The sequence below is a fragment of the Cyprinodon tularosa genome, unplaced genomic scaffold, assembly GCF_016077235.1.
Source record: "Cyprinodon tularosa strain WSP-4 unplaced genomic scaffold, ASM1607723v1 ctg867, whole genome shotgun sequence".
NCBI classification, from domain to species: Eukaryota; Metazoa; Chordata; class Actinopteri; order Cyprinodontiformes; family Cyprinodontidae; genus Cyprinodon; species Cyprinodon tularosa.
The window spans coordinates 538,048-562,920 of NW_024039637.1; the positions used below are offsets into that span (position 1 = coordinate 538,048).

A 24,873-nucleotide genomic window follows, 5' to 3' on the forward strand; every position below is an offset into this window, starting at 1 on the left:
AAATGAAAAGAATGTGATGAATGGACAGGAACTGCATAAAATGAATGGAATTGGAGAGAGCCCTGCAGATGCAGGGACTGCAGAGGTTCCACAAGAAGCGGGGCCAAATCACCCTGAAACATCTGATAAAGAAACTGAAAGTGAAACAGGAAGAAACACACCTGACCCCACAAGGAGGTCAGAAAGGTCCCGAAAACCCCCTGAACGGTTCCACTACATTCAGTTAGGGAAACCTTTAATGTCCTTTGCACAGAGTATTTTAGAGAGCTTTAATCAAGCACTGGACACTCTAAATAGCTGCGACAACCCCCATGTGAATCAGAGATCAGCTCATGAAGGGACTCATGTTGATTCAAGAGGGGAGGGTGTAACCCACATGGTTACTAGACCCACGTATGTTATTTGAGAACACAACGGTAGTTATGATCTCCGCCACATGGTGACGCATTGGATTAGGTTCCTGCCACTGAGCATGTGAAATCCCACTGATGGACCAAGCTACACTCACTGCCGATACACAAACTGAGAAAAAAATCATCTGTTGAGCTAATAAACGGGATCAAGAAGATTTTATGAGCCTTGAGGAAGAGAGAGGAACTACTTCAACCACCTCTAAGCCCTCTGAACTCCGATTGGTTTTATTTTTCTGCTGGATCAGGAGTCGATCTGCATGAATTCTGAACCTTCTGTGGTTCAGTGGCGAGCCAAGCGACAGGAAGCGGAGAACGGGATCCACTCCAAGAGGACTACAGAAATCTACCAACTTCTCTGATACAGATAAGCGCGCTCAATAGAAACAATTAAAAAAAACTACCCGGGTAGTAGAAGAATATATAAACAGACACACACACACACACACACACACCACAAGGATCTAAGCTTTTTCTCCTGACACAGAAGAAAAGGACACTTTTATTTGAACTTTTTTTTTCTATTTTTGTTTTGTTATCAAAGAGCTCTATTTTGTTGTTTTTTTCCCCCCCTAATTCTTTGTATAAAAAGAAGTTATAATACCTGTTTGGTGCAATAAATAATAAATAAATCCTAGATTTACAACTTGTAGAGTGAGGTTAATATATTAAATGCTCAGTGTCAGTTCCTCTTCTAGTTCCAGGGCACATGTAAATACAATGCATTTATTTGGTTTCCCTTGAATTTTTTATTTCGCTTTGTTTCATGATACAAAGAGAAGATTTAAAAGAGTGGGTTTTACCTCTATTTACATCTGCACAATTCTATATCTTCAAAATAAAAAAAAAGTATAAATCCACAAATAACAGACATATTTAGACTACATTCTGTTAAATAGGCACAGATTTACCTAATGTCTTAGTCGCTGGTACTTTCTAATGCAAACCTTTTCAAAGTGGAAAAAAGACCTAATTCCTCATTCATCAGAGCCAGTTAAGCATCAGTCATTGATAAACAGCATCTAGTGTAGTGCTTATAAAATTTGTATAAATGTAGCAAGAAATGCTGCTTTTCTCTTTAAATGAAATACACCCTGATTTAAAAAAACGAGCATGCATATTTTTGCATAGGACCAATGACATCAGACCAATAGTGTCTCTATCAAAGTTAAAATCAATCCTACCCCCCTGTCAAGATGGCACAGCAGGGCTCTGTCTGGATTTTTTTTCAATTTAAATATCTAGAACTTCTCAATTGCTTGTTGTATGGATGCTAACTTGCTTCATCTGTAGCCAGGATGCTGTTGTTGCACTTTATTGTGTTTATTCCCTTCAGTAGATAGAAATTAAGAAATCATAAATGTAAACCCTTTTTTTTTGTTAGGGCAACAATTTTTGGCATTTAAATCCAATTAACTCAGACCCAAAATAATTAGCTTAAAATGTTCACATCCACATAATCGCCCACGACCTCAATATCTACCAGGTTTACAATATAACACCTTATCAGTTCTAGTTTCTATATAAAAACAGCTGTAAATCAATGGTTTTCTCCTCTTCGAAACGTGAGTTTCATATGAAATGAGGTGGAGTATTTAGATAGACATCTTATCACCAGACAAATATGAAACCGCCTCTACTGTTCATTCCTGTGGCATCTAACTGCTGCGACTTATGTGAACCAAATGTTTGTTTTTTAAAGATGTAAATCATTTCCCATCATGCATGAATAAATGTAATCTAAATACTCAAAATACCTTAATGTTTGAAACCTTTGTCACAAATCATTAAGGGGAACAGCTACTCACTCTCTCTCATGTGAATTACCTGTCTAGTTAAAAGACTTTTTAGAGTAAATCTTTTGCCACAAATGGTACAGGAAAAGGCTTCTCTTCTGTGTGAATTCTGAGGTGTGTATCAAGATAAGATTTTTTGGTGAAGCTTTTTTCCACAGGAAACACATTCAAAAGGCTTCTCACCTGTGAATTTGGATGTGTCTATTGAGATTATATTTTATAGTGAAGCTTTTTCCATAGGACAGACATTACAAAGGCTTATCACCAGTGTGAATTCTCATATGAGAAGTCAAATGACTCTTTACAGTAAAATTCTTGTTACAAATAGTACAGGAAAAAGGCTTTTCACCTGTGTGAATTCTGATGTGTTGATCAAGAGTAGCTTTCTTAGTGAAGCTTTTTCCGCAGAACAGACAAACAAAAGGTTTCCTACCTGTGTGAATTCTCATATGAGAAGTCAAATTACTCTTTACGGTAAAGTTCTTGTGACAAATAGTACAGGAAAAAGGCTTTTCACCTGAGTGAATTCTGATGTGTTGATCAAGAGTAGATTTCTCAGTAAAGCTTTTTCCACAGGACAGACATTCAAAAGGTTTCTCACCAGTATGAATTCTCTTGTGAGTAGTCAAACTACTATTTACAGTAAACTTCTTGTGACAAATGTTACAGGAAAAAGGCTTCTCACCTGTGTGAATTCTCATATGAGAAGTCAAATGACTCTTTTGAGTAAACTTCTTGGTACAAATGTTACAGGAAAAAGGCTTCTCACCTGTGTGAGTTCTTATATGAGAAGTCAAATAATTCTTTTTAGGAAAATTCTTGTTACAGATGGTACAGGGAAAAGGCTTCTCACCTGTGTGAATTCTCATATGAGAAGTCAAATTACTCTTTTTAGGAAAATTCTTGTTACAGATGGTACAGGGAAAAGGCTTCTCACCTGTGTGAATTCTCATATGAGAAGTCAAATTACTCTTTTGAGTGAACGTCTTGGTACAAATGGTACAGGAAAAAGGCTTCTTGCCAGTGTGAATTTTGTTGTGATTATTAAGATCAGACTTAGAGGTGAAGCGTTTTCCACAGGACAGACATTCATAAATCTTCTGACCTGTGTGAGTTCTCATGTGACCCATTAAATGTTCCTTTTTCAGAAATGTTTCTCCACATGTCAAACATGGGGAAAGTTTTTCTCCCGCATCTCCTGCCTCTTGCTTCAGAACAAGGTGTTCTTCATGCTCACTTATGGGGAGCTCCATGGTTTCCTCTTTTGTCCAGGAATGTTCTGGTTCTTGCTGCTCTTCTTTTATCTGCAGAGGTTCTGGTTCCTCTTGGTCCAAACTGGAATTCCTCTCCTGTTCATAGAGCGGCTGGTCAGAGAAATCCTCCTCTTTTCCAACATAATCGTGCAGGTGGTCTGGAAAGACAAACATAGCAGAAAGACTTCTCTTTAATAATCCTTGTGTTGATCTAACTACATATATATGGAACATCTCCCAGCATGTACTTCATCTCTGACACCACAATCACAGGTTTGGACCTCCAATTTTATCTTTAAATCTTAATATTTATATATTTTTTTAAAACAAAGTGGAGTGTGTATGACGTCCCTAGTGACACCAGAAAAGTCGCTAGATTTGTCTCTAGTCGCTTTTTTTTTTTAAAAAAAAGGGTCGCTGTAGGGGTCTGGAAAGTCGCTAAATATAGCGACAAAGTCGCTGAGTTGGCAACACTGCACTGGCGAACCAGGCAGCCGGGGCGGCATTTTTATAAAGGAGAGCGGGACGCGTGCTTCCAAAAAAAATATAACTCCCACTTGGAATGGGTCTCACCCGGGGAGTAGAACTGCCAATGACCATCTGTCTCTCTGCGTCTATATAAGACTGTGGCGGCCCAAACGAGATTTTCATTTTTCCAGTACACAAAACATTGATGTTTTACTGCCATGTGAAGTGTTAAAACATCTTGCTAGCTTGGTTTCTGTAGCTAACTTTTAGCCTAATATTTGAGTGAACTTAAATTATTTTATCTGGAGTAACACTACCGAGTGTTTTGAATGGCGAGTATGATTTCATACATTTGTTATACATAGTGCACACAAACATTTTATTTTTATGCTCTAACAGTATAAATGAGAAGGGAAAATGTTACTCTAAAGTAGAGATGTCCCGATCCAGGTTTTTGCACTTCCGATCCGATACCGATATTGTTTTTGGACTTCCGATCCGATACCGATACTGGCCGATACCAGCCTATCTGAGCATGTATTTAAGTTTAAGTTAAAGTATTTAGCCTTAGTTGTAAGACTCATGTTGAAAAGGGTTTTAGTACTCTTGATAACATCTAGCCAGCTAAATTAGGTGAGATTGAATAAAACACAATGCTTGCTAACAACAAACTTACCTGTTTATTAAGAGATAAACACAAACTGGACAAAATTATGAATAGCAATCTGAAATTGCACAGTGAACAGTAAAACCGTAAACAGTTAAAGGTGCAAGTATTACTGTAAGTTTTAATAAAAATGCAAAACAGGGGAACACTGGCGCAAAATAGTGGAATGGATCGTTTCAATCAGCGAAACTGGAAAATACGGACCAGATTTTTTTTAAAACTGGATCGGCAGTCTGGATCGGCATTTTAAATGCTTTGCCGATACGCATTTTTTTGCCAATATCGGCGTCCCGATCCGATACGTGTATCGGATCGGGACAAGCCTACTCTAAAGCTACCCTAAAACACTAAGAAGGCTGTGAAATAGAACACTGATAATGTAAAGAGTCTCCATAAAATTGAAACAGAAATGCTATGGAATTTTTTTTAAGTAGAAAAAACATTAAGGTTTTTCTGTACATTTCGGGCTTAATTTGAGGACTTTCATCATTAAACAAATTCTAATTTGTCCTGCTAAATTCTGAAACAGCTCAAAAACCAGGATAATTTTACTCAGACATACCACTACTTGTTTCGTTACGAAGAGCCCAAATGTTATTGAACTAGAAAATCCAATTAACCAGATTAAATTATGTTTTTGCGTTTAATTTTTAATTGTTCCCAAATCCCTTTCTCACTTAAGGGGCACAAGATTAATCTTAACTGATATGCAACTTTCACAGTTACACAGTCAGTAGTCCTTTTCAACGTCATTTGGCGTCTAATTGTGTTTGACTTTTCATTTTAAATGCCACTATAATCACATTTAATTATTTTTTATACCAATTAAGGCCTCAAAATATATAATTTAATGACCCACGGAAACCCTGCCCATCAGTGCAAAACCACTGCCAAATAAGATGGGTTGGTCACTCAATAGAGTGAACACACAACTTCCAACCCGATTAAACCAAAAACTTTAGGAATACTATTATTTTTGAATAAAAATAGCCCCCAAATTGTGAGAGTTGCATCCTATAGGCCATATGTTGCATGGAGGAACGCTGTTATAGGTGGAATATCTATATCCCACCTTACGGTCAGTTTCATTGACAGGAACAAGCATGTTACGCTGTTTGTGGAGGGACAGGTAAGCTTGAAACTAAGTTTTTGAAACTAAGGGAGAACCACAGAGCGAGCAATCAGGTAAGAAATATGACTTGAACAAAATTTGTTTTAAAGATGGACCACAATGAGTTAGTAATCACTGGTTTCAACCTGGAATTACTAGGAATCTCCAGCAATAATAATTTAAAGTAAGGTACAGTGGGGAAAAAAAAGTATTTAGTCAGCCACCAATAGTGCAAGTCCTCCCACTTAAAAAGATGAGAAAGGCCGGTATTTTTCATCAAAGATATACCTCAACTATGAGAGACAAAATGAGAAAAAAAAAACAGAATATCACATTGTCTGATTTTTAAAGAATTTATTTGCAAAATATGGTGGAAAATAAATATTTGGTCAATAACAAAAGTTCATTTCAATACTTTGTTATATACCCTTTGTTGGCAATGACAGAGATCAAACGTTTTCTGTAAGTCTTCACAAGGTTTTCACACACTGTTGCTGGTATTTTGGCCCATTTCTCCATGCAGATCTCCTCTAGAGCAGTGATGATCTGGGGCTGTCGCTGGGAAACACGGACTTTCAACTCCCTCCAAAGATGGTCTATGGGGTTTAGATCTGGAGACTGGCCAGGCCACTCCAGGACCTTGAAATGCTTCTTACGAAGCCACTCCTTCGTTACCCGGGCGATGTGTTTGGGATCATTGTCATGCTGAAAGACCCAGCCACGTTTCATCTTCAATGCCCTTGCTGATGGAAGAAGGTTTTCACGATACATGGCCCCATTCATTCTTTCCTTCACATGGATCAGTCGTCCTGGTCCCTTAGCAGAAAAACAGCCCCAAAGCATGATGTTTCCACCCCCATGCTTCACTGTAGGTATGGTGTTCTTTGGATGCAACTCATCATTCTCTCTCCTCCGACGAGTAGAGTTTTTACCAAAAAGTTCTATGTTGGTTTCATCTGACCATATGATATTCTCCCAGTCATCGTCTGGATCATCCAAATGCTCTCTAGCAAACTTGAGATGGGCCTTGACATGTACTGGCTTAAGCAGGGGGACACGTCTGGCACTGCAGGATTTGAGTCCCTGGCGGCGTAGTGTGTTACTGATGGTAGCCTTTGTTACTTTGGTCCCAGCTCTCTGCAGGTCATTCACTAGGTCCCCTCGTGTGGTTCTGGGATTTTTACTCACCGTTCTTGTGATCATTTTGACCCCACGGGGAGAGATCTTGCGTGGAGCCCCAGATCGAGGAAGATTATCAGTGGTCTTGTTGTCATGATCCTGGCACTGGTGGCTGGCCTGATTGCTCATTCCACTCACCTGTTTAACTCTGTCTGTATTTCTCATTACTGCTTATCTGATCCACCTGTTTTCAGCTCCTATATATGCTGTGTGTTTTCCAGCTACCAGTGCCAGAATATTCAAGCTGTTTTGTGTGAGTAACTCTAGCCTTCTGTTTGTTTTTCTGATTATCTAAATTAGGGCTGCAACTAACGATTATTTTGAAAATCGATGAATCGGCCGATTATTTTTTCGATTAATCGATGAATCGGACACAAAATATTTTTTTTATATTAACCTCTTTATTCCAAAATAAACATTTTAGACAGAACAAACAAGCACACAAGTACAGGTTGCTCATTAACTGTACTGGTGCAATATGAAAAATAAATGTTTGTGTTAAAACTACGCAAACTTACATGAGAAATGTAGCTGTACATCCACAAAATATAGGCTACTTTGTTTCATAAAGCGCAAAAAGAGACAGGCATTTTTGTTTTTTAAAGCCCCTAAGGGGTTCAAACAATAGGCCCCCCCATTTCAACAAATGAGGTTTTTTTAGACTAGAAGAGTTCTGCCTTTTAAGACAGGAAAGTATAGCAGTTAAAGTTGCTACTTGAGAAAATACTGAACCATAGAGATAAAAATAGCCCTGTGATTCAAATTATAAATTGTATTTGGAATAAAAATGAGAGAACTAGGGGTGCTAAAAAACACATCCTCCAAAGACAGATATTTACATGGGAATGTGGCAGATAATTAATTGACATATTACTGATCTTGCTGGATTTTATTCTGCTTTACTTCCATAAATTGCAGGATCTTCTTTACTTTATCTTTGCCAGAAGATTTAAACTTTAAAAGCCTTGCCCTCATAATTTGCAAATTAATTTATTTATAAAGAAAATATAAACGCTGCTTAAGCTAATTCAAATGAAATTAAAAGTAAAATAAGTAGCCAACCTTATCACTTTCTGTAACCTACTAACACGGTAATGAAAGCATCAGATGAGCTACCTGTAACTTACGTTTCCCCACTTTAAAACCAAACAAACATGGTTACTCATCCTGCTGATCAGCTCTCTTCACTGCCATTGAAGGCTCCAACATGTTTTCTTTTCAGGTGCTGCGTCATAACAGTGGTGCTTCTGTGCCATGTTCATTTGTTTTGACAAAAGTTGCATGTTACGACTTTTTTCACTTTACAAAGCGCAGGCTATTTTAATTATTGTGATCAATTTGCGCCGTCAATCCCGGGGCATGCGCGCTTCATTTGCAGTCTGGACGCTGAGGGTAAACTCCTCACTAAAATCCTGCGGCTCTGACTGCAGCGCTGAGAGGGATTCTTGTGGGAGAGGGAGAAAGGCGTTGGGATGGGGGAGGCGCCCCACGGCAGCAGCTGCCGCTGGAGGACAAGAGTAGGAACGATACATGCTTTCACGTAAGAGTCTCCAAAAGCCGCCAGTGACATCGTAAAAAGTCGCCAGATTTGTCGCTAGTCGCTTTTTAAAAAAATAGTCGCTGGAGGGGTCTGAAAAGTCGCTGAGTTAGCAACACTGCACCTGCAGCGCTGACTCGCTCCGCCATATTTTTTTTTCTTCCCCGGGATGACGGCGGCGGCGGATGACGCATTAATCGCGCGACACAACTAATCGATGATTAAATTCGTTGCCAACGCTTTTAAAAGTCGATTTTTATCGATTTTATCGATTCGTTGTTGCAGCCCTAATCTAAATTGTGACCTGTTTCTGTCCTGTGGATCCTGAGTTTTGCTTTGCCCTAGTCTGCTCTTTAATCTGCTCTGTTCTGGACTGATTCCTAGATTCACCTGGCTCACCAAACTTGGACTGTTTTTCTGACATTGGCTTGGATTCCCCTTCTGTACCTCATCGGCTTTCTGATCCTCTGGTCTGTTAACTTAGTTCTGGTTCGACTTCGGCTTTGGACATTCCCTTCAGGACTCTGTTGCCCCTCGGCCTCGGCTGGCTTCAGCTCCACTCAGAAACAGGATTCGGTTTATCCGCCCCAGCTGACGAGCAGCCATACTGAGAGTTAAATAAAGTCTAGTTTTGAACTATCCAGATCTGTCTGTTTTTGAATATTGGGTCCAAGGTTTTGAACGCATTACACTTGTATGTTTTCCATTTTCTAATAACTGATCCCACAGTTGATTTCTTCACACCAAGCTGTTTACCTATTGCAGATTCAGACTTCCCAGCCTGGTGCAGGTCTATAATTTTGTTTCGGGTTTCCTTTGACAGCTCTCTAGTTTTGGCCATGGTGGAGTTTAGAGTGTGACTGTTTGAGGTTGTGGACAGGTGTCTTTTATACTGATAACGGGTTCAAACAGGTGCCATTAATGAAGGTATCGAGTGGAGGACAGAGGAGCCTCTTACAGAAGAAGTTACAGGTCTGTGAGAGCCAGAAATCTTGCTTGTTTGTTATTGACCAAATACTTATTTTCCACCATATTTTGCCAATAAATTCTTTAAAAATCAGACAATGTGATTATCTAGTTTTTTTTTTTCTCATTTTGTCTCTCATAGTAGAGGTATATCTATGATGAAACTTACTGGCCTCTCTCATCTTTTTAAGTGGGAGAACTTGCACTATTGGTGGCTGACTAAATACTTTTTTGCCCCACTGTATCAAATTAGAACTGTTGTTTTCTACCCCAAATTAGCCACCCCATGCCTATTGTTCCTGTTGGAGTTATTTTGATTTCTGTTGTTTTTATCATTTTATTCATTTATATCTTTTATATTGCTCTTAATCATTTGTTTTTCTATGTTATTGTCATCAGTGGAAATAGTGTATGCAGGTCAGAAGACGGTCAAATGTTTAGCAAGAATGCTTTCCTGTTTTTCATTTGAGAAACACAGAAGTTAAAGTTCATAACCCCCGACACCTTTTTTAAAAGTGTATACTGAAACCAGACAAGTTCCCTATCTTAAAAGTTCATGCTATGTCTAAGAGATTGCGTAATCGAAACTAACGCCTGCTGTTGTAATGTGTTGACTGCTCAATAAATAACCCTGCAAGTGTCGAGCCAAGCAAAGATGCACAGAGTGATCCTAAAGCTCTGTCTATCTTCCTCTTTGCAAAGCATTACAGGAAAAATCTTACACCGTCTTTGTTTCATTTTTTTATAGGTTAAAGTTGTGGAAACTTAACAACCCTAACAGTTCCCTACCAGGAAGGACCTCCAAACTCATCAAGAAGGCCCTCTTCTTCATGAGGACCCTAAGGATGAACAACCTGTCCTCATAGATCCTCACGAACTTCTACCGCTGCAACATTTAGAGCATCCTCACCAACTGTATTACAGTTTGGTAAGGGAACTGCTCTTTCGCCGACCGGAAGGCGATGCAGAGGGGGGTGAAAACAGCGCATCTATAGGAAGCGATGTCTGAAAAGACTTCACTCACCCCGCATACACACTCCTCTCCCTCCTGCCCTCTGAAAGGCGTTACAGACGCCTACGGACCAGAACCACCAGGCACCGGAACAGCTTCTTTCCCACAGCTGTCACGCTCCTGAACGCCTCGTGACACAACTATAAGGACTGTATCCCCCCATACAATAATAACATGGACTGTCCTCACACTCACAATCTGTATATAATCTGTAAATCTTATCTGCCATTATTTCTCTAGTATTATAAACACGCTAATACATATATAATCCTTTTCCTAACATTCTTGTATATTCTGTATAATCTGTGCATGTAGCTCCCATATTCATACACTATATTGCCAAAAGTATTTGCTCACCCATCCAAATTATTGGAATCAGGTGTTCCAATCACTTCCATGGCCACAGGTGTATAAATTCAAGCACCTAGGCATGCAGACTGTTTTTACAAACATTTGTGAAAGAATGGGTCGCTCTCAGGAGCTCAGTGAATTCCAGCGTGGAACTGTGATAGGATGCCACCTGTGCAACAAATCCAGTCGTGAAATTTCCTCGCTCCTAAATATTCCACAGTCAACTGTCAGCTGTATTATAAGAAAATGGAAGTGTTTGGGAACGACAGCAACTCAGCCACGAAGTGGTAGGCCACGTAAACTGACGGAGCGGGGTCAGCGGATGCTGACGCGCATAGTGCGAAGAGGTCGCCAACTTTCTGCAGAGTCAATCACTACAGACCTCCAAACTTCATGTGGCCTTCAGATTAGCTATAGAACAGTGCGCAGAGAGCTTCATGGAATGGGTTTCCATGGTCGAGCAGCTGCATCCAAGCCATACATCACCAAGTGCAATGCAAAGCGTCGGATGCGGTGGTGTAAAGCACGCCGCCACTGGACTCTAGAGCAGTGGAGACGCGTTCTCTGGAGTGACGAATCGCGCTTCTCCATCTGGCAATCTGATGGACGGGTCTGGGTTTGGCGGTTGCCAGGAGAACGGTACTTGTCTGACTGCATTGTGCCAAGTGTAAAGTTTGGTGGAGGGGGGATTATGGTGTGGGGTTGTTTTTCAGGAGCTGGGCTTGGCCCCTTAGTTCCAGTGAAAGGAACTCTGAATGCTTCAGCATCCCAAGACATTTTGGACAATTCCATGCTCCCAACTTTGTGGGAACAGTTTGGAGCTGGCCCCTTCCTCTTCCAACATGACTGTGCACCAGTGCACAAAGCAAGGTCCATAAAGACATGGATGACAGAGTCTGGTGTGGATGAACTTGACTGGCCTGCACAGAGTCCTGACCTCAACCCGATAGAACACCTTTGGGATGAATTAGAGCGGAGACTGAGAGCCAGGCCTTCTCGTCCAACATCAGTGTGCGACCTCACAAATGCGCTTCTGGAAGAATGGTCAAAAATTCCCATAAACACACTCCTAAACCTTGTGGACAGCCTTCCCAGAAGAGTTGAAGCTGTTCTAGCTGCAAAGGGTGGACCGACGTCATATTGAACCCTATGGATTAGGAACGGGATGTCACTTAAGCTCATATGTGAGTCAAGGCAGGTGAGCAAATACTTTTGGCAATATAGTGTATTTATACATAACTTTTTAAAGTCCCTAACTATTACTTTGCTTGTACACCTGTAATATTTATATCCTGTATAGCACATTTTGTTGCTTGTACTTGTGACAGTGCAACGACAATAAAGTTGAATTCCATTCTATTCATTGTCATTTAACCCAATGAAACTCGGGCCACTGCAAGAAAGCCTGAAGTTATGGGAAAATTTATATCTTTCTCTCATTATATATTAATATTCATATTTACTCACTATAAAAGTTTTCACTCAGTCTGATTCTCTCTCAAGGCCACACCATTCCCTGCAGAATGTTGTTTGTAGACCAGACATAGCTTCTTCCCATAACAATCCAGATTCTTTCTCAAGGTTTATTCATAACATGTTACTGTTAAGCAAAGTGTGTGTAATTTGTTATGACTCTGACTGCTTTCGATTGCTGTAACTAGGGGGGGGGACGAACCCTGTCCAGATCAGAACAGAGCAGAATGCTGTGCCATGATGACTGTTCTCTCTTTGCAAAGATGATTAATAAATGTGCCGACTGAGTGAAATCCATCGATCTCCGTTTATTTAACTAGGATGAATAGTTGAATACTTTTTTCCCACCACAATTTGGCGTTGTCAAGGCAGTTCTCTTTGACTGATTTTTTCTGAGGACAGCGATTGTCAGAAGTATCAGGTACCACCTGGAGGAAGCAGTCTTCCAGCCTCAATACCCCGTTAGAAGGTTAAGGGAGTGAGGACTTCTGGCATCGAGGTCCCTGGAGGACAGCAGGAGGATCAAAACGAACCATTTTTTTTTGAGACGGTGAGATGAATCTTTTGTCGGCACAATTTAGATTAGATTTCAAAAACTAAATCACAAAACAACAGATTGTTAACAGATTTAAAGATAATTAGAAATAAAATACTGGAAAATTTGTTCAAACAAAGTCCTCTTCTCCATTAAAATTATGATCTAGCAAGAAACTAATTAATAGGTTAATCATTTTAATGCACTAAAATTTGTATAATACTAAAGATTATACATATGAAATAACAGATAATTTTCCTTTTTGAGGAGCAGAAAGGCAGTTCAGGTTTTGTTCCACCTGGGAACCAAAAGACCTCGCATAGGAACGTGAGGCTCTCTCTAAGGGTGAGAGGAAGGTTGTAGGTGCCACCAGAAGGCATTTAATTTTACTGAGACGTCGGTAATCTAGAGTGGGATCCCCCCCAGTTATCCAGGTCGGCACCAGAGGAATGGGGTGCATATTGGAAACCAGTAAATTACCTGTAGATAATGGGAAAGGTTTTGCAGTTCTACAGTATGGTGGTAGAACAAAAGGCAAGGTTCCGGGTAATTGTCAACTGCCCAAGGAGAAATTTTTGATCAATTGCGAAGAAAATAGGGTTCTTTTAATGTTGCAATAAACAATTACGTTTGAAGATAAGATAAACAAATATCATGAGAAGTTAGAGGCTAAAAGAGGGTAAGGTAATAAATTAACAGATTTTGAAAAAAAAAAAAAAAAAAAAAATGGAAAAAGAAAAAAGAGAAGAAAACAGTTTAAAATGATGGATGGTTAAAAGGAGAGTTCAAAGAAACTCTCAGCTTCAAAACAAACGGGTTACAATAAGAAGTCAAAAAAAGAGTGTTTAAACCTGATACTAAACATATTTACACTGTATTACATATTAAACTTACACTATATAATAATGAATTTTAATTTCAATGGTGCTTTTAAAGAAACAAAACTCTCTCAATTTTTACAGGAAGTTAATAACTCATAGCTAAAAATAAAAAACTATTTAAATTATTACAGAAAAAAGTAAGTAAATAAGGTCAAATTAAAAGTTTAAAACCTGAAAAAACTTAAAATAGAATAAAATGGAGGAATTAACCCAAAATTAAATAGAGAAAAGTAAGGTTGATGATAAAAACAAAATTTGAGAAAATTAGATGAGAAAAGTTTGTGACGAGAGGGAAACGTGACTTAAAGTGACTGAAGGATGAAGTGGGGTGACTGACGAGACGACATTCCTTTCCTGAAAAGGCTTCTTCTTTTATATGGTAAAGATGAACAACTTTATTTTTATTTTTTATTATTATTATTCATTTGAAATATTGAAACTTAAACTAATCATTGTTTTTTTTTACTCCCTGCCCTTCAAACATGGACTCCCTGATCGGAGCCGCTCAGAATTCAGACCTGGAGGAGTTGCCCCCCCTCCCATCAGCCCGCCGGAGAAAGACAGCCTGCTACAAGCATCAATCTCCCCCCACCCCCCCAAGGCACACACACCGACACAGCAACCGGATGGAAATGATGGGTTAAAATCTGGGGAAAGCAACACAAAAGGATTTTCATCTGCTCTGAACCCCTGACCCTAATAGCTCACCTGAGCTGCAACCTGCTTCACAATGTGTGTGTGTGCAAAAACAATGAGGACAGAGACACTGGGGATTTTCTTTTTTTTTTGTGGGGAAACAAGGAGGAGGTGCACCAACATAAGGCTTTCCTTCTCTCCGGTGCTAAATTATTATAATTTTTGTTTGTTTGAGAAGTGGCTGACCTTTTTGACTGAGGTGGTGGAGCTCCAGGACTGATACCGCCTGTTGGCAGCAATCAGTAAAGGGTAAAGTGATCGATTATATATTTTCTTTTCTTTCCTTTTATTTTATTTCATTTTCTATTTCCATAGACTTCCAACTATTCAAGAAAAGTTTGATAACTTTCTCTTATTAGATTCCTTTCTGCATCTTGCAATGAAGAAAATGCTTGCTGACAGACTTTCTGACTGACATGACTTTATCTATGGGAAATGTCTAATGAGGGTGATAATGTACGGCCTGGTTGGCTTTCACTAAACCATGATTGTTTTAGTGTAATTTCTGATCAAATTACAACCAACCTTAAGTATCTAAACCAAAAATTATCTTTTAAAATAGAAAAACTCAGCAGCAACTGTCTTTTCCTATGTCGGCTTCAGGACTGGAAAACAAAACCTTTTTTTTATCAGGCCTGTGGTTGTTTAAAAACAGGACGATTCTCGTTTGGTTCATTTCCTGCTGTCACCATGTTCCATAATGTTATGGACGGACCTGGAGATGAAAACTTAGGCAAATCCAGAGAGAGAAAAGGGTCCAAACATGGGCTGACACAGTAGTTGTGAAATGCGCACAGGTTTTAGTCACAAACCAAATTCTCTATTTCCACAGCAGCCACTCGGAGAGATTAGCTTCATCTCTTCATGATTTTGTGGTATGTTGCTTTGTCCCTGTGCCATTAATGTCTGAGGTTCTGACTAAGACAGAGAAAAGGTGACTGTTGCTCTGACTTATGAAAATGTAAACAAAACAGCAACTTATAGATGAAAAAGAATGAATAATATAATCCAATAGGATCAAATCTAAAGTTATGTGTGAGTTTAATCTGAATTAGATTTATCTAAATGAAAAGCTAAGAGAAATTGATTTTCCTTTCCTCCAAAAATATTATTATTTACTTATATCATTTCAAACATATAAACAATGAAATCAGAAATTTTCATCCCTTAAGTGTTTAAAATAAATAAACCTTACAGTTAATCAAATATATGGAATGTAGTTTGGGGAACTGCAACTAAAATATATAAAAGCTATGAGTTTATTAACTAATATTATAGATTTTCAAAAATAAATAATTAATTCCTGAAAGATTTGAATCAAAATGGCATATTTTCCTGAGAGAGTGAAATATTAATAATATATTTTTTGGCACATTTAAAACAAGTATGTTTTAAAATAAATAAAACCTAAAACCTGCTTAATGGATTTAAATCAAGGATGATAAAAAATGAAAAAACATCCTAACTTTCAGAATTAGGACTGAAATAGCACCTGACATAAAGTTATAAATGGTTGGCTTACAGCAGAATAGTAACTGGTTCGCTGTTTATTGACTAGAGTTAAAGTACCTGCGTATAAAAAGACTGAAAGCGTCCATTTTACCGTTGACCCAGTTACAGGAGGTTCGGTAAAGATGGGCAGGCTAAGGGCCCCCCCCGTGAGAGAAAAGGGCCTGACACACATTAAGGTTTGCATGCAACAATTACGTTTAATCATTTATGTTATGGCCATTTGTTTGTGTTTTGTTTGTCTTAACTGTTTGTCTTATATGTTGTCTGTAGTGTCTGTGGATCCACTCTAACTATTGTATGTTGTCCATTTGTGAAATGATAGTTTAGTTATTTTTTGTCTTGGTAAAATAGAAATGAGGGAATATTTAAGGTTAAACTGTAAAATAAGGACAGTTTCTAGTTTCTGTGGCTCATTCTTCCCCCTAACCTGTTTTCAAAACAAAGCAGGAGTTAAATGTGTTAAAGATAATGCACAGCTGTTTAAATTGGTAATAAAGGGGATTGACATAAGGTTCAAATATCACAACAAATAAAGTTTAATGAGACAGATTTTAAAAATTAAATCAAATGAACAGATTATGCTTGTTTAACAATAATTGGGCATTTCTTCAAATAATCAAGGACATGTGTCATTATTTAAATGCTAAATGCTAAAGTTTAATTTGTTAACCTTAATTCTTTAGGATTTAGATTAAACTTAAAGGGTAAATAAATCTATATGTGAGTAGCGTAAATAGCTTGTATAAAAATAAATTAGGCTGATTGAATTTGCTTTTACATTATTTACAATTCTTTAAGAAGTAGATCTATCTTAAGCTGATCTGGAATAAATATGCAAATTTATTTAACATAATTATTGGTTAATAATTATACGGTGTTCAAATGACTCAATTGGAAATAATGATGATAATAACATTATTTAATAATAATAATAACGATAACATTAATAATAATGATTATAATGATAGAGGATATAAATAACAGGATTTTATTCCTACATTGAGATGAATGGTGGAGGCTTTAAAATGATCTATTCTCAATGAATCCATAGCTCAGATATATCTAGAGGTTAAAATGACTGAAACTTTATGGGTTTTCTTCAACAGAACATATTTTATTTGTTCTGATGAAGAAAAGGGTGGAAAGAAGATAAAACAAGAGAAAAACAGCAAAGCTAAACTAATAAGGATCCATATAGATGCTGTTTATTTTTCCATCTGGAACAGTCCATGTGGAATTTGGGTTGATAATTGAGAGCAGAATAAATAAACAACCTAAATAAATTACTAAATTATGACTAAACCAGTAAAGTAAATAAATAAGGGTATAAAATGGCCTTATAAAGGAAAATGATCTATTGAGGTAATTCTTAGCAGCAGAGGACAGAAACGACTGCTAGACTTCTGGATGAAGTTTGAACACCTCAGCCTGACTGTCTGATGTGAGTTTGGGAAAAACCAGCTTTGTTGATGTTTGTTGATGGTTCAGCTTCTTGCACCCCTGGTTTGGTGTTTCTTCACCTCATGAAACTCTTGTTTCTGGTTCTTTGATTTTGCTTCGCCTTGGAAACATCGTTCTTGAAATCAGATGGAAAGCCTATATTCTTCTTCCACACACATCATGTCTGGTGGAAGCAGCAGAGAAGGCTGTGCTTGTTTACATTACTGCAGCCCACTGACACACACTGTCCCCCTCCCCCCTCTGCTGAGGAGAAGCTTGTTTGGATTTCTGCAGGTGCAGAAGTGATAAGAGTACCGAATATAAGGAAGTACATTTACTGGGTAAGTTTGAAATTATGGAATAATTCAATGATTTGTGACAAAGTTTAAAGTTCAAATTTAATCTAAAGTTCTTTAAGCTACATGAACTTATTTTGATCTCCTATTGTTTGTGAAAGGGTAAGATAACATCTGATCTTTCCTTCCCTCAGCTCCTTTAATTCAGCATGTTGGTAACTTTGACTCCCAGTTTTCCTCCACATGAGCTCATGACGGGTCGACCCGTTCCTGGACCACAGAACGGACCAGACCACTGACCTCTGACCGGACTGGGACTGACAGGTGACACATTAAAATGACCTACAAGACCTTTTTTTCCCCCCTTAGTCAGAGAAGGCTTTACAGAGGGACCAAGGTGCCTGGAGACCCTGATGGAGGACCATCTCAGCCATCCTTCCATCCTTCAGCAGGAGGAGGTGTGGCTCAAAGTCATCAAAGAAAGTGATCAGAGCTCATCGGAGCTCATCTGGAAGGAACCAGGAAACAATCAGAATAATGGGGCAGAATAATCCCCTCTGATTGGTTAATTAACCCATCAGTCGTCCACCTGATGTGTTGAGGACCAGCTGCTCTGCAGACCACCCATTGAACCTTGTTCAAAATGTCGCCTGTATAAGGGACCAACATCAACAGAAAGATGAAGACGCCCACCTGAAGATGTCTGACATCAGCTTTGGCTTTTTGATTTTTTAATCATACAACATGAATGAGAAGGGAAATGTGTTGTATTTTATTCAAAGATTAACATTTTTAGTATCTAAGTGTTTGATATTACTTTTCTTGATAATAAAATAAAGTCCAAGTGTTAGATGAGCACCTGATGGCTGATGGTCAGTATTGGCAGAGATTTCTGGATCAGAGAATGAACTCTGATGATCGGGTCATCTCGGCCACCATTGGGAAAGAGGAGCGCTGAGATTAAATCCTCCAACTTTTCAATGTGTGCTTTGACTGACCCTGATTCTGAACAGCTGAACTCGTCATCTGCGTGAAACATCTTTGTGTTATGATTTGAACATTTTGCATAGAGATTGATCTTTTTTTACTTTTAATTAAATTCAGATTAATAATTTGACTTACAGTTTGTAGACATGAAGGGGTCTATTGTTTTGACTGATTTGAACTTTTCTCTTTCCAGGGAAACAAAAAGGGTAACTGATAATGATAAGAACTAAACATTTACATTTTCAGCAAATAGATATTTTACCATAAAAGTATCATAATGGGGAAAAACAGTAAATATTTTTGCCAACTAAGGTCTGATTCCAGGGCTCTATTTATTGGCAACATATTTTAGCTATCATTATCTTTTCCATAATGTTTCCATCTATTATAATCATTTAACATTGTCCACTGACTTAATGCAGTTGTGGATTTTTGATTCATTATTTTTTAATTATCATTATTTTTCTTCTTCTTATGATTTTTTCTATTTTTAATGTCTTAGATTTTAGCTTTCTTTACATATATTCAGTTTCTTAGTTTTAGCTTTCTTTACACATACTCATAATATTAGTTTCTTAGTTTTTTATATTCATAAATGTTCCTTTTTTTATGATATCGATTACACAAGGATAAAATCCTTTTATAATCGAAAGGGTGGACTGTTGTGGGAAAATTTATATCTTTCTCTCATTATATATTAATATTCATATTTACTCACTATAAAAGTTTTCACTCAGTCTGTTTCTCTCTCAAGGCCACACCATTCCCTGCAGAATGTTGTTTGTAGACCAGACATAGCTTCTTCCCATAACAATCCAGATTCTTTCTCAAGGTTTATTCATAACATGTTCAAAGTGTGTGTAATTTGTTATGACTCTGACTGCTTTCGATTGTTGTAACTAGGGGGGAACGAACCCTGTCCAGATCAGAACAGAGCAGAATGCTGTGCCATGATGACTGTTCTCTCTTTGCAAAGATTTTAATAAATGTGCCGACTGAGTGAAATCCATCGATCTCCGTTTATTTAACTAGGATGAATAGTTGAATACTTTTTTCCCACCACATACACCAAGGTGTAAACCATATGAAATATTCCTAGCTAAAAGCCTGCTTACAAATGTTATTAACGTGGTTGTAATTCTGGATGCTTGAAACTGCAGTATTTCTTTTTGAAACAATTTAATTGTGTAGCACAGTGCATCACGGGTAAAGCCCTGCTATGCGCGTTGCTAAAACTATCAATACTTGTGCATGTTATCAAGGCTGAGACCACGATTTAATAGCAATGTTTTATGAACAACAAATGATTTTAAAATCAAATCTTACTTTCAAATTACGGGCTTTGGCTGAGGTTGTTGTGGTGCCATTGTAATAATTAGCTGGGGAGCTTTCCCAAAACCATAGTTGCTAAGTTAATGTAATGTAATAAATTTAGCTAAATGTTCGCAGTTTGTTACCCAAAATGGATCTGCTTAGAATTTGGGTGAATTTAACAGATGCAGATATTGTTGTGCTGTCTGAAACCTGGCTGACAAAATCAATCATTGATTCGGACATTGGAATGGGCGGTTATAATTTGTTTCGTACTGACAGATTAAGGAAGGGTGGTGGGGTTGCTATTTATGCTAAATCTAAATTAATATGAAGTTAGTCCATTCAGAATCAGTTGGTAAGCAGCTGGAATTTTTGGCAGTGAGGGTGGAGTTGGCCAAGGGCCTTTATGTTACTACTCTGAAATTATTTTAGCAGTTGACCTAAACTGGGACTGGCTAAAACCTTGCTCAGATGAATCTAAGTCATTTTGTGATTCTGTCAATTTTACACAGTTAATCAACTCTCCTACTTGTTTAAATCTTAAGTGCCATGAGAAATCCACATTAATTGATTTAATTTTGACTAATTTTCTGCTGTTGGTGTTTTTTGCAATGACCTAAGTGACCATTGCGTTATCACTGCTGTAAGGAATACTAAGTTGCCTAAAGGTAAACCTCGTGTAATATGTAAGAGAAATCTTAAAAAATTTAACGAACAGGGCTTTTGCCATGATATGTTTAATTGTGACAGGAGTAGAATAGAGCTGATTCCCGATGTGGAGTCAGCCTGGATCTTTTTCCGGGATAGTTTTCTGCAAGTAATAAATAAACACGCCCCACTAAAGAGATTTAGAGTTAAGGGGCGGGATAATCCCTGGTTTTCCTCTGAGCTTGGAGATATTCTTCATGACCGCAATTTAGCTTGGGCCAAAGCAAGAAAAACGGGCTCTTCGTCTGATTTTTAGACAGCTAAGAAATAAATGTTCTTCTTCTATTAAGAAAGCAAAATCTGATTTTTATCTGTCAGCCACTACTAATAACTTAAATGACCCCAGAAAATTCTGGAAGGCTATAAAATTACTTTCTTCTAACAAAGATAGTATTAATGTTCCTTCTTCTATTATGACAGAGTCTGTAGTAGTTTATGACAAGCTAGAGATATTGAATCATTTTAATGAGCATTTTATTCAGTCAGGTTTTTTGTTTGACACTGTTTGTCCTTATGCTGTGACACCCTGTGGAGATGTGCCAGTCACTACGGGTGTCTTCAATCTCGTTCCATTTTCAGTGGCTGACGTTCAAAAAGCCCTAAAAGGACTGGTTCCTGAAAAACCCCCAGGACCTGATCTTATAGAACCCTATTTCTTAAAAATAGCTGCTGATTGTGTAGCACAGCCTCTAACGTACCTTTTTAACCTTACTTTAAAGAGCAACACTATTCCTAAAATCTGGAAATCTGCATTTGTTTGTCCATTACTGAAAGGGGGTGACCCGTCAAATTTAAATAATTATAGACCAATTTCTAATTTGTCTGTTTTGGCCAAAACGCTTAAATCCCTGGTTAGTGATCAGATGAAAGACTTCTTGCACGCCCAGGAGATTTTATCCCCAGTTCAGTCAGGTTTTAGAAAAAAAACATAGTACCATCACAGCTGCAATGAAGGTGATAAATGATATCTCTGCATCACTATTTATTGATTTGTCAAAAGCGTTTGACACGGTTGATCATGATGTTTTAAAGATTAGGCTTCTTAAATTCGGGTTTTCAAAGAAAACTGTCTCTTGGTTTTCAAACTATCTTAGTGACAGAGCTCATGATGGTGTTCAATCTGGTATTTTACAAATCTTTAAAGGGGTTCCACAAGGCTCTGTATTAGGCTCTCTTTTGTTTAGTATTTATTAAGGCTGGGACATTAACGCGTTAATTTCGATTAATTAATCACACAAATATTAACGCGTTAAAAAAATTAACGCATTTTAATCGCACACCACAGTCTCCTGGAAGTCGTTTGGGATTTCACCCAAGTAATTATTTCACCTGTGGGGGCAGCATTAGAACTATGGCCAGAATACCGTCGGACGGAAACTGAAGAAGAAGAACAGAGAAGAAAGTTGCTTTAAACTAGGAGAGACAACCATGGAAGAATTAGACGAAGCAGATGAAAACATTTTAGTTGGTCCTTTGCAGGGGAAATTTTGTTTTAAAATACAGGAGGGAAGAGTCGATAAGAGCGCGGTCATATGTAAATTATGCAACAAGGAATTCGCCTATCACCGCAGCGTATCAAGCCTCAAATATCACCTGAATGCAAAGCATGTAGCAGCTAGCTTGGGAGATACTAGCGTGGAAGCTAGTCCAACTGGGAGGAAGACGAAACAACCCACACTACACCAGCTGACTGGCTTCAAGGGCAGGGTAAGCAAGACCAAGGCCGATAAAATGACCAACGCGCTGGCTTACTGGGCGGCTCTCGACTGCAGACCCATTGCTGTGGTAGAAGATAAGGGGCTGGAAAAGATTCTTCAGATTGCCCTGTCTGACCCCACGTATGAGCTGCCATGTAGAAAAACGGTGACAAAGAGGGTCCAGCAGCTCTACGACAGTGAAAAGGGGGAGAAGGAGAATTTGTTGAAGAAAGCCGAATGCGTCGCTATTACTGGAGATCACTGGACCTCAGTCAGCAACGCAAATTACCTCGGCGTGACCGCACACTTTATTGTATGGCAAGCCGAAAGGACCAATAATCGTCCGTACAATAACGCGCGGTTCCAACCCGTATTTTACGCGAGCGCGCGTTTTTTACGTCACCGCGCGTTTCCAGCCAGAACGCACGGTGCCGTAAAAAACGCGCGCTCGCGTAAAATACGTGCGTTGGCGTTAATAACGTTTGGTGGCGTTTTTTGCATATTATATCATCAGTAGGTTGTCTTTTATGTGCTCAGCCACTAGATTTAAAGGCGTTTTACCCAATAAGAACACTGCAGCACCAGACACAACCAGGAGATCCCTGATCTTTGGGGAAAGGCAGAAACAAGATGCATCTTCCTTTCTGATCCTTTCTAAATCCTGTTTATTTCAATAATATAGTTTGATATTACACAAAACTCAATCTGCTTATTCTCCCCACTTATGCCCTTGGTGCAGAAGATAAATTAAATCTTTAACAGAAATGTTATTATTAATTCTGAAAATATTATCATGTGAATATAAATACAAAGCATACAAAAAATGCAGCTTTATTAAGTGACCTGGTTTATTTTATTTAGCTTTTAATTTCTTTTCAACATTTAGTTCTAGTACTTGGCTTGTGCTTTGGTAGTTTCATGTTTAAAATGACAAGAAATATGAAAAAGCTTATGGTCGTCAAGTTGTACTTACTCTCATATGACAGTAGATGGCAGTGAAAGCCCAAATTCATGAGATTAAATGTTTGAAGACCATTTTTAAACGTCTGTCTACCACTTTTTTGTGATTTGATCCACTGGGAGGTGAAACAAGTGATTTTGGGTTGCATATCATCACAGGATTGATGTTGTTCTTACAGTCTGAAGCAATACTGTAAGTTATGTCACAAAATATACTGATTTCCGCAAATGTACCATTGTTTTATTTACAGATTTGAGTGAATGTACAAGGACTAAGCGGAACAGTGATCTTTCTTGTTATATGGAGAAATTTTACACATCACGGTCCACATTTCATGTTTTTATTGGCATTTTACAGTTCATATTGCATTTATCTGTATTTGAAGGTTTAAGAACATTGCACAGCACTGCAAAAAGGTAAAAAAAAGTAGGTAAGATTTTCTGGAAATGTATATTTTTGTCTTTGATATGAAAAGGGATGTGCGAGTACTAGCAGATTCCAATAAGTACTTATTGCATGATTTAAACTCTATAGAGAAAAATATTAGTATTTGTTGTTTACAATGTTATTAACTGCATCTATTGTATATTGTCTGTTGTTGGTAACCTAAGCCATGCCCTAAAAAATGTCATTAAAGTAAGATGCCGTGACAGCTTCTTGATTTTAGTTTTTTACTTCTGAGGCAAGGCAAATGTATGCGTATTAGATTATTCTTGTTTTTGCCACTCATTTTTAATAAAGATCCTGCATTTTCTTTCATTGTATAAGTCATTTTTAGATGCCTAATGAGAATTTGTCTCCATATTACAAAAATACAGTAGATGGTTAACATAATACAGCAAAACATACGTTATAAAAAATTAGTCCAGTCAAGATTTATCTATGTTCACTCAGCAACTTGCTTTGCATGGTTGAGGTCCGACCGGTTTTAGAGCTACACTAAATATAGCCACATAACTTTGTTGCATGAAAATGGTTAAATTAAAGTTTAAAATGACTACTGTCTGTGTACATAGCCTTGATCTCCACTACAATAAAACAGTTCATAAACAAGTTAATGAATGCTATGTTTATGATGTTTAAAATGGATATAAAGGAGGCAGAACTGAAATTCTGATTGAAACCCCGGAAACAAAATAAAGTTATTTGGGCAAATAACTCAAGGAAGAGCTCGATAGGTGAGGAGCAGCAGAGCTGGTTGGAGGAACACAGGAGGGGAGATCTTGATGACCTGGGGTGTGTATAGGATTAGGGAACCAAATATTTGAGCTAGTGCTTAGTCCTTGTCAACTTGTAAAACTTAGATTAGTTTGAATTTGTATTTTTTGAATATCAGCAAGCCATACAGTATTTTGTGTGACAATTTAATTCAGGATTCTGGCTAAGCTTTGTTAGACTAACTTACAGTCTGTAAAAATAGGTTATAATACAAACAGTAGTACTGAGGCATTTAAAGAAAGACACGAAGATAATAAAACAGTACATACAGACAAAAAAAAAATGAAGCATAGCATCACATTATACTGTTTATTCCCTGGAAAATGGTATAGTTTCATGCTCACTTTGCATTCTTGGAAATTTAATATGTTTAAACCGGCCACTGATGATTCAAATCACAAAAAA

At 38.0% G+C, this 24,873-nt stretch overlaps 1 protein-coding gene across 1 annotated transcript in view; it reads right to left on the reverse strand.

Moving 5' to 3' along the window:
• Nucleotides 1–1,516: 1,516 nt before the first annotated feature.
• The window catches only part of LOC119775320 (gastrula zinc finger protein XlCGF57.1-like), a 36,348-nt gene continuing 12,991 nt past the window's right edge, over nucleotides 1,517–24,873 (reverse strand). Inside the window, exon 3 of the mRNA XM_038273260.1 lies at nucleotides 1,517–3,617. Coding sequence (XP_038129188.1) covers nucleotides 2,455–3,617 — 1,163 coding nt within the window. The 3' untranslated portion in view covers nucleotides 1,517–2,454. The remainder of the gene's footprint in view (nucleotides 3,618–24,873) is intronic.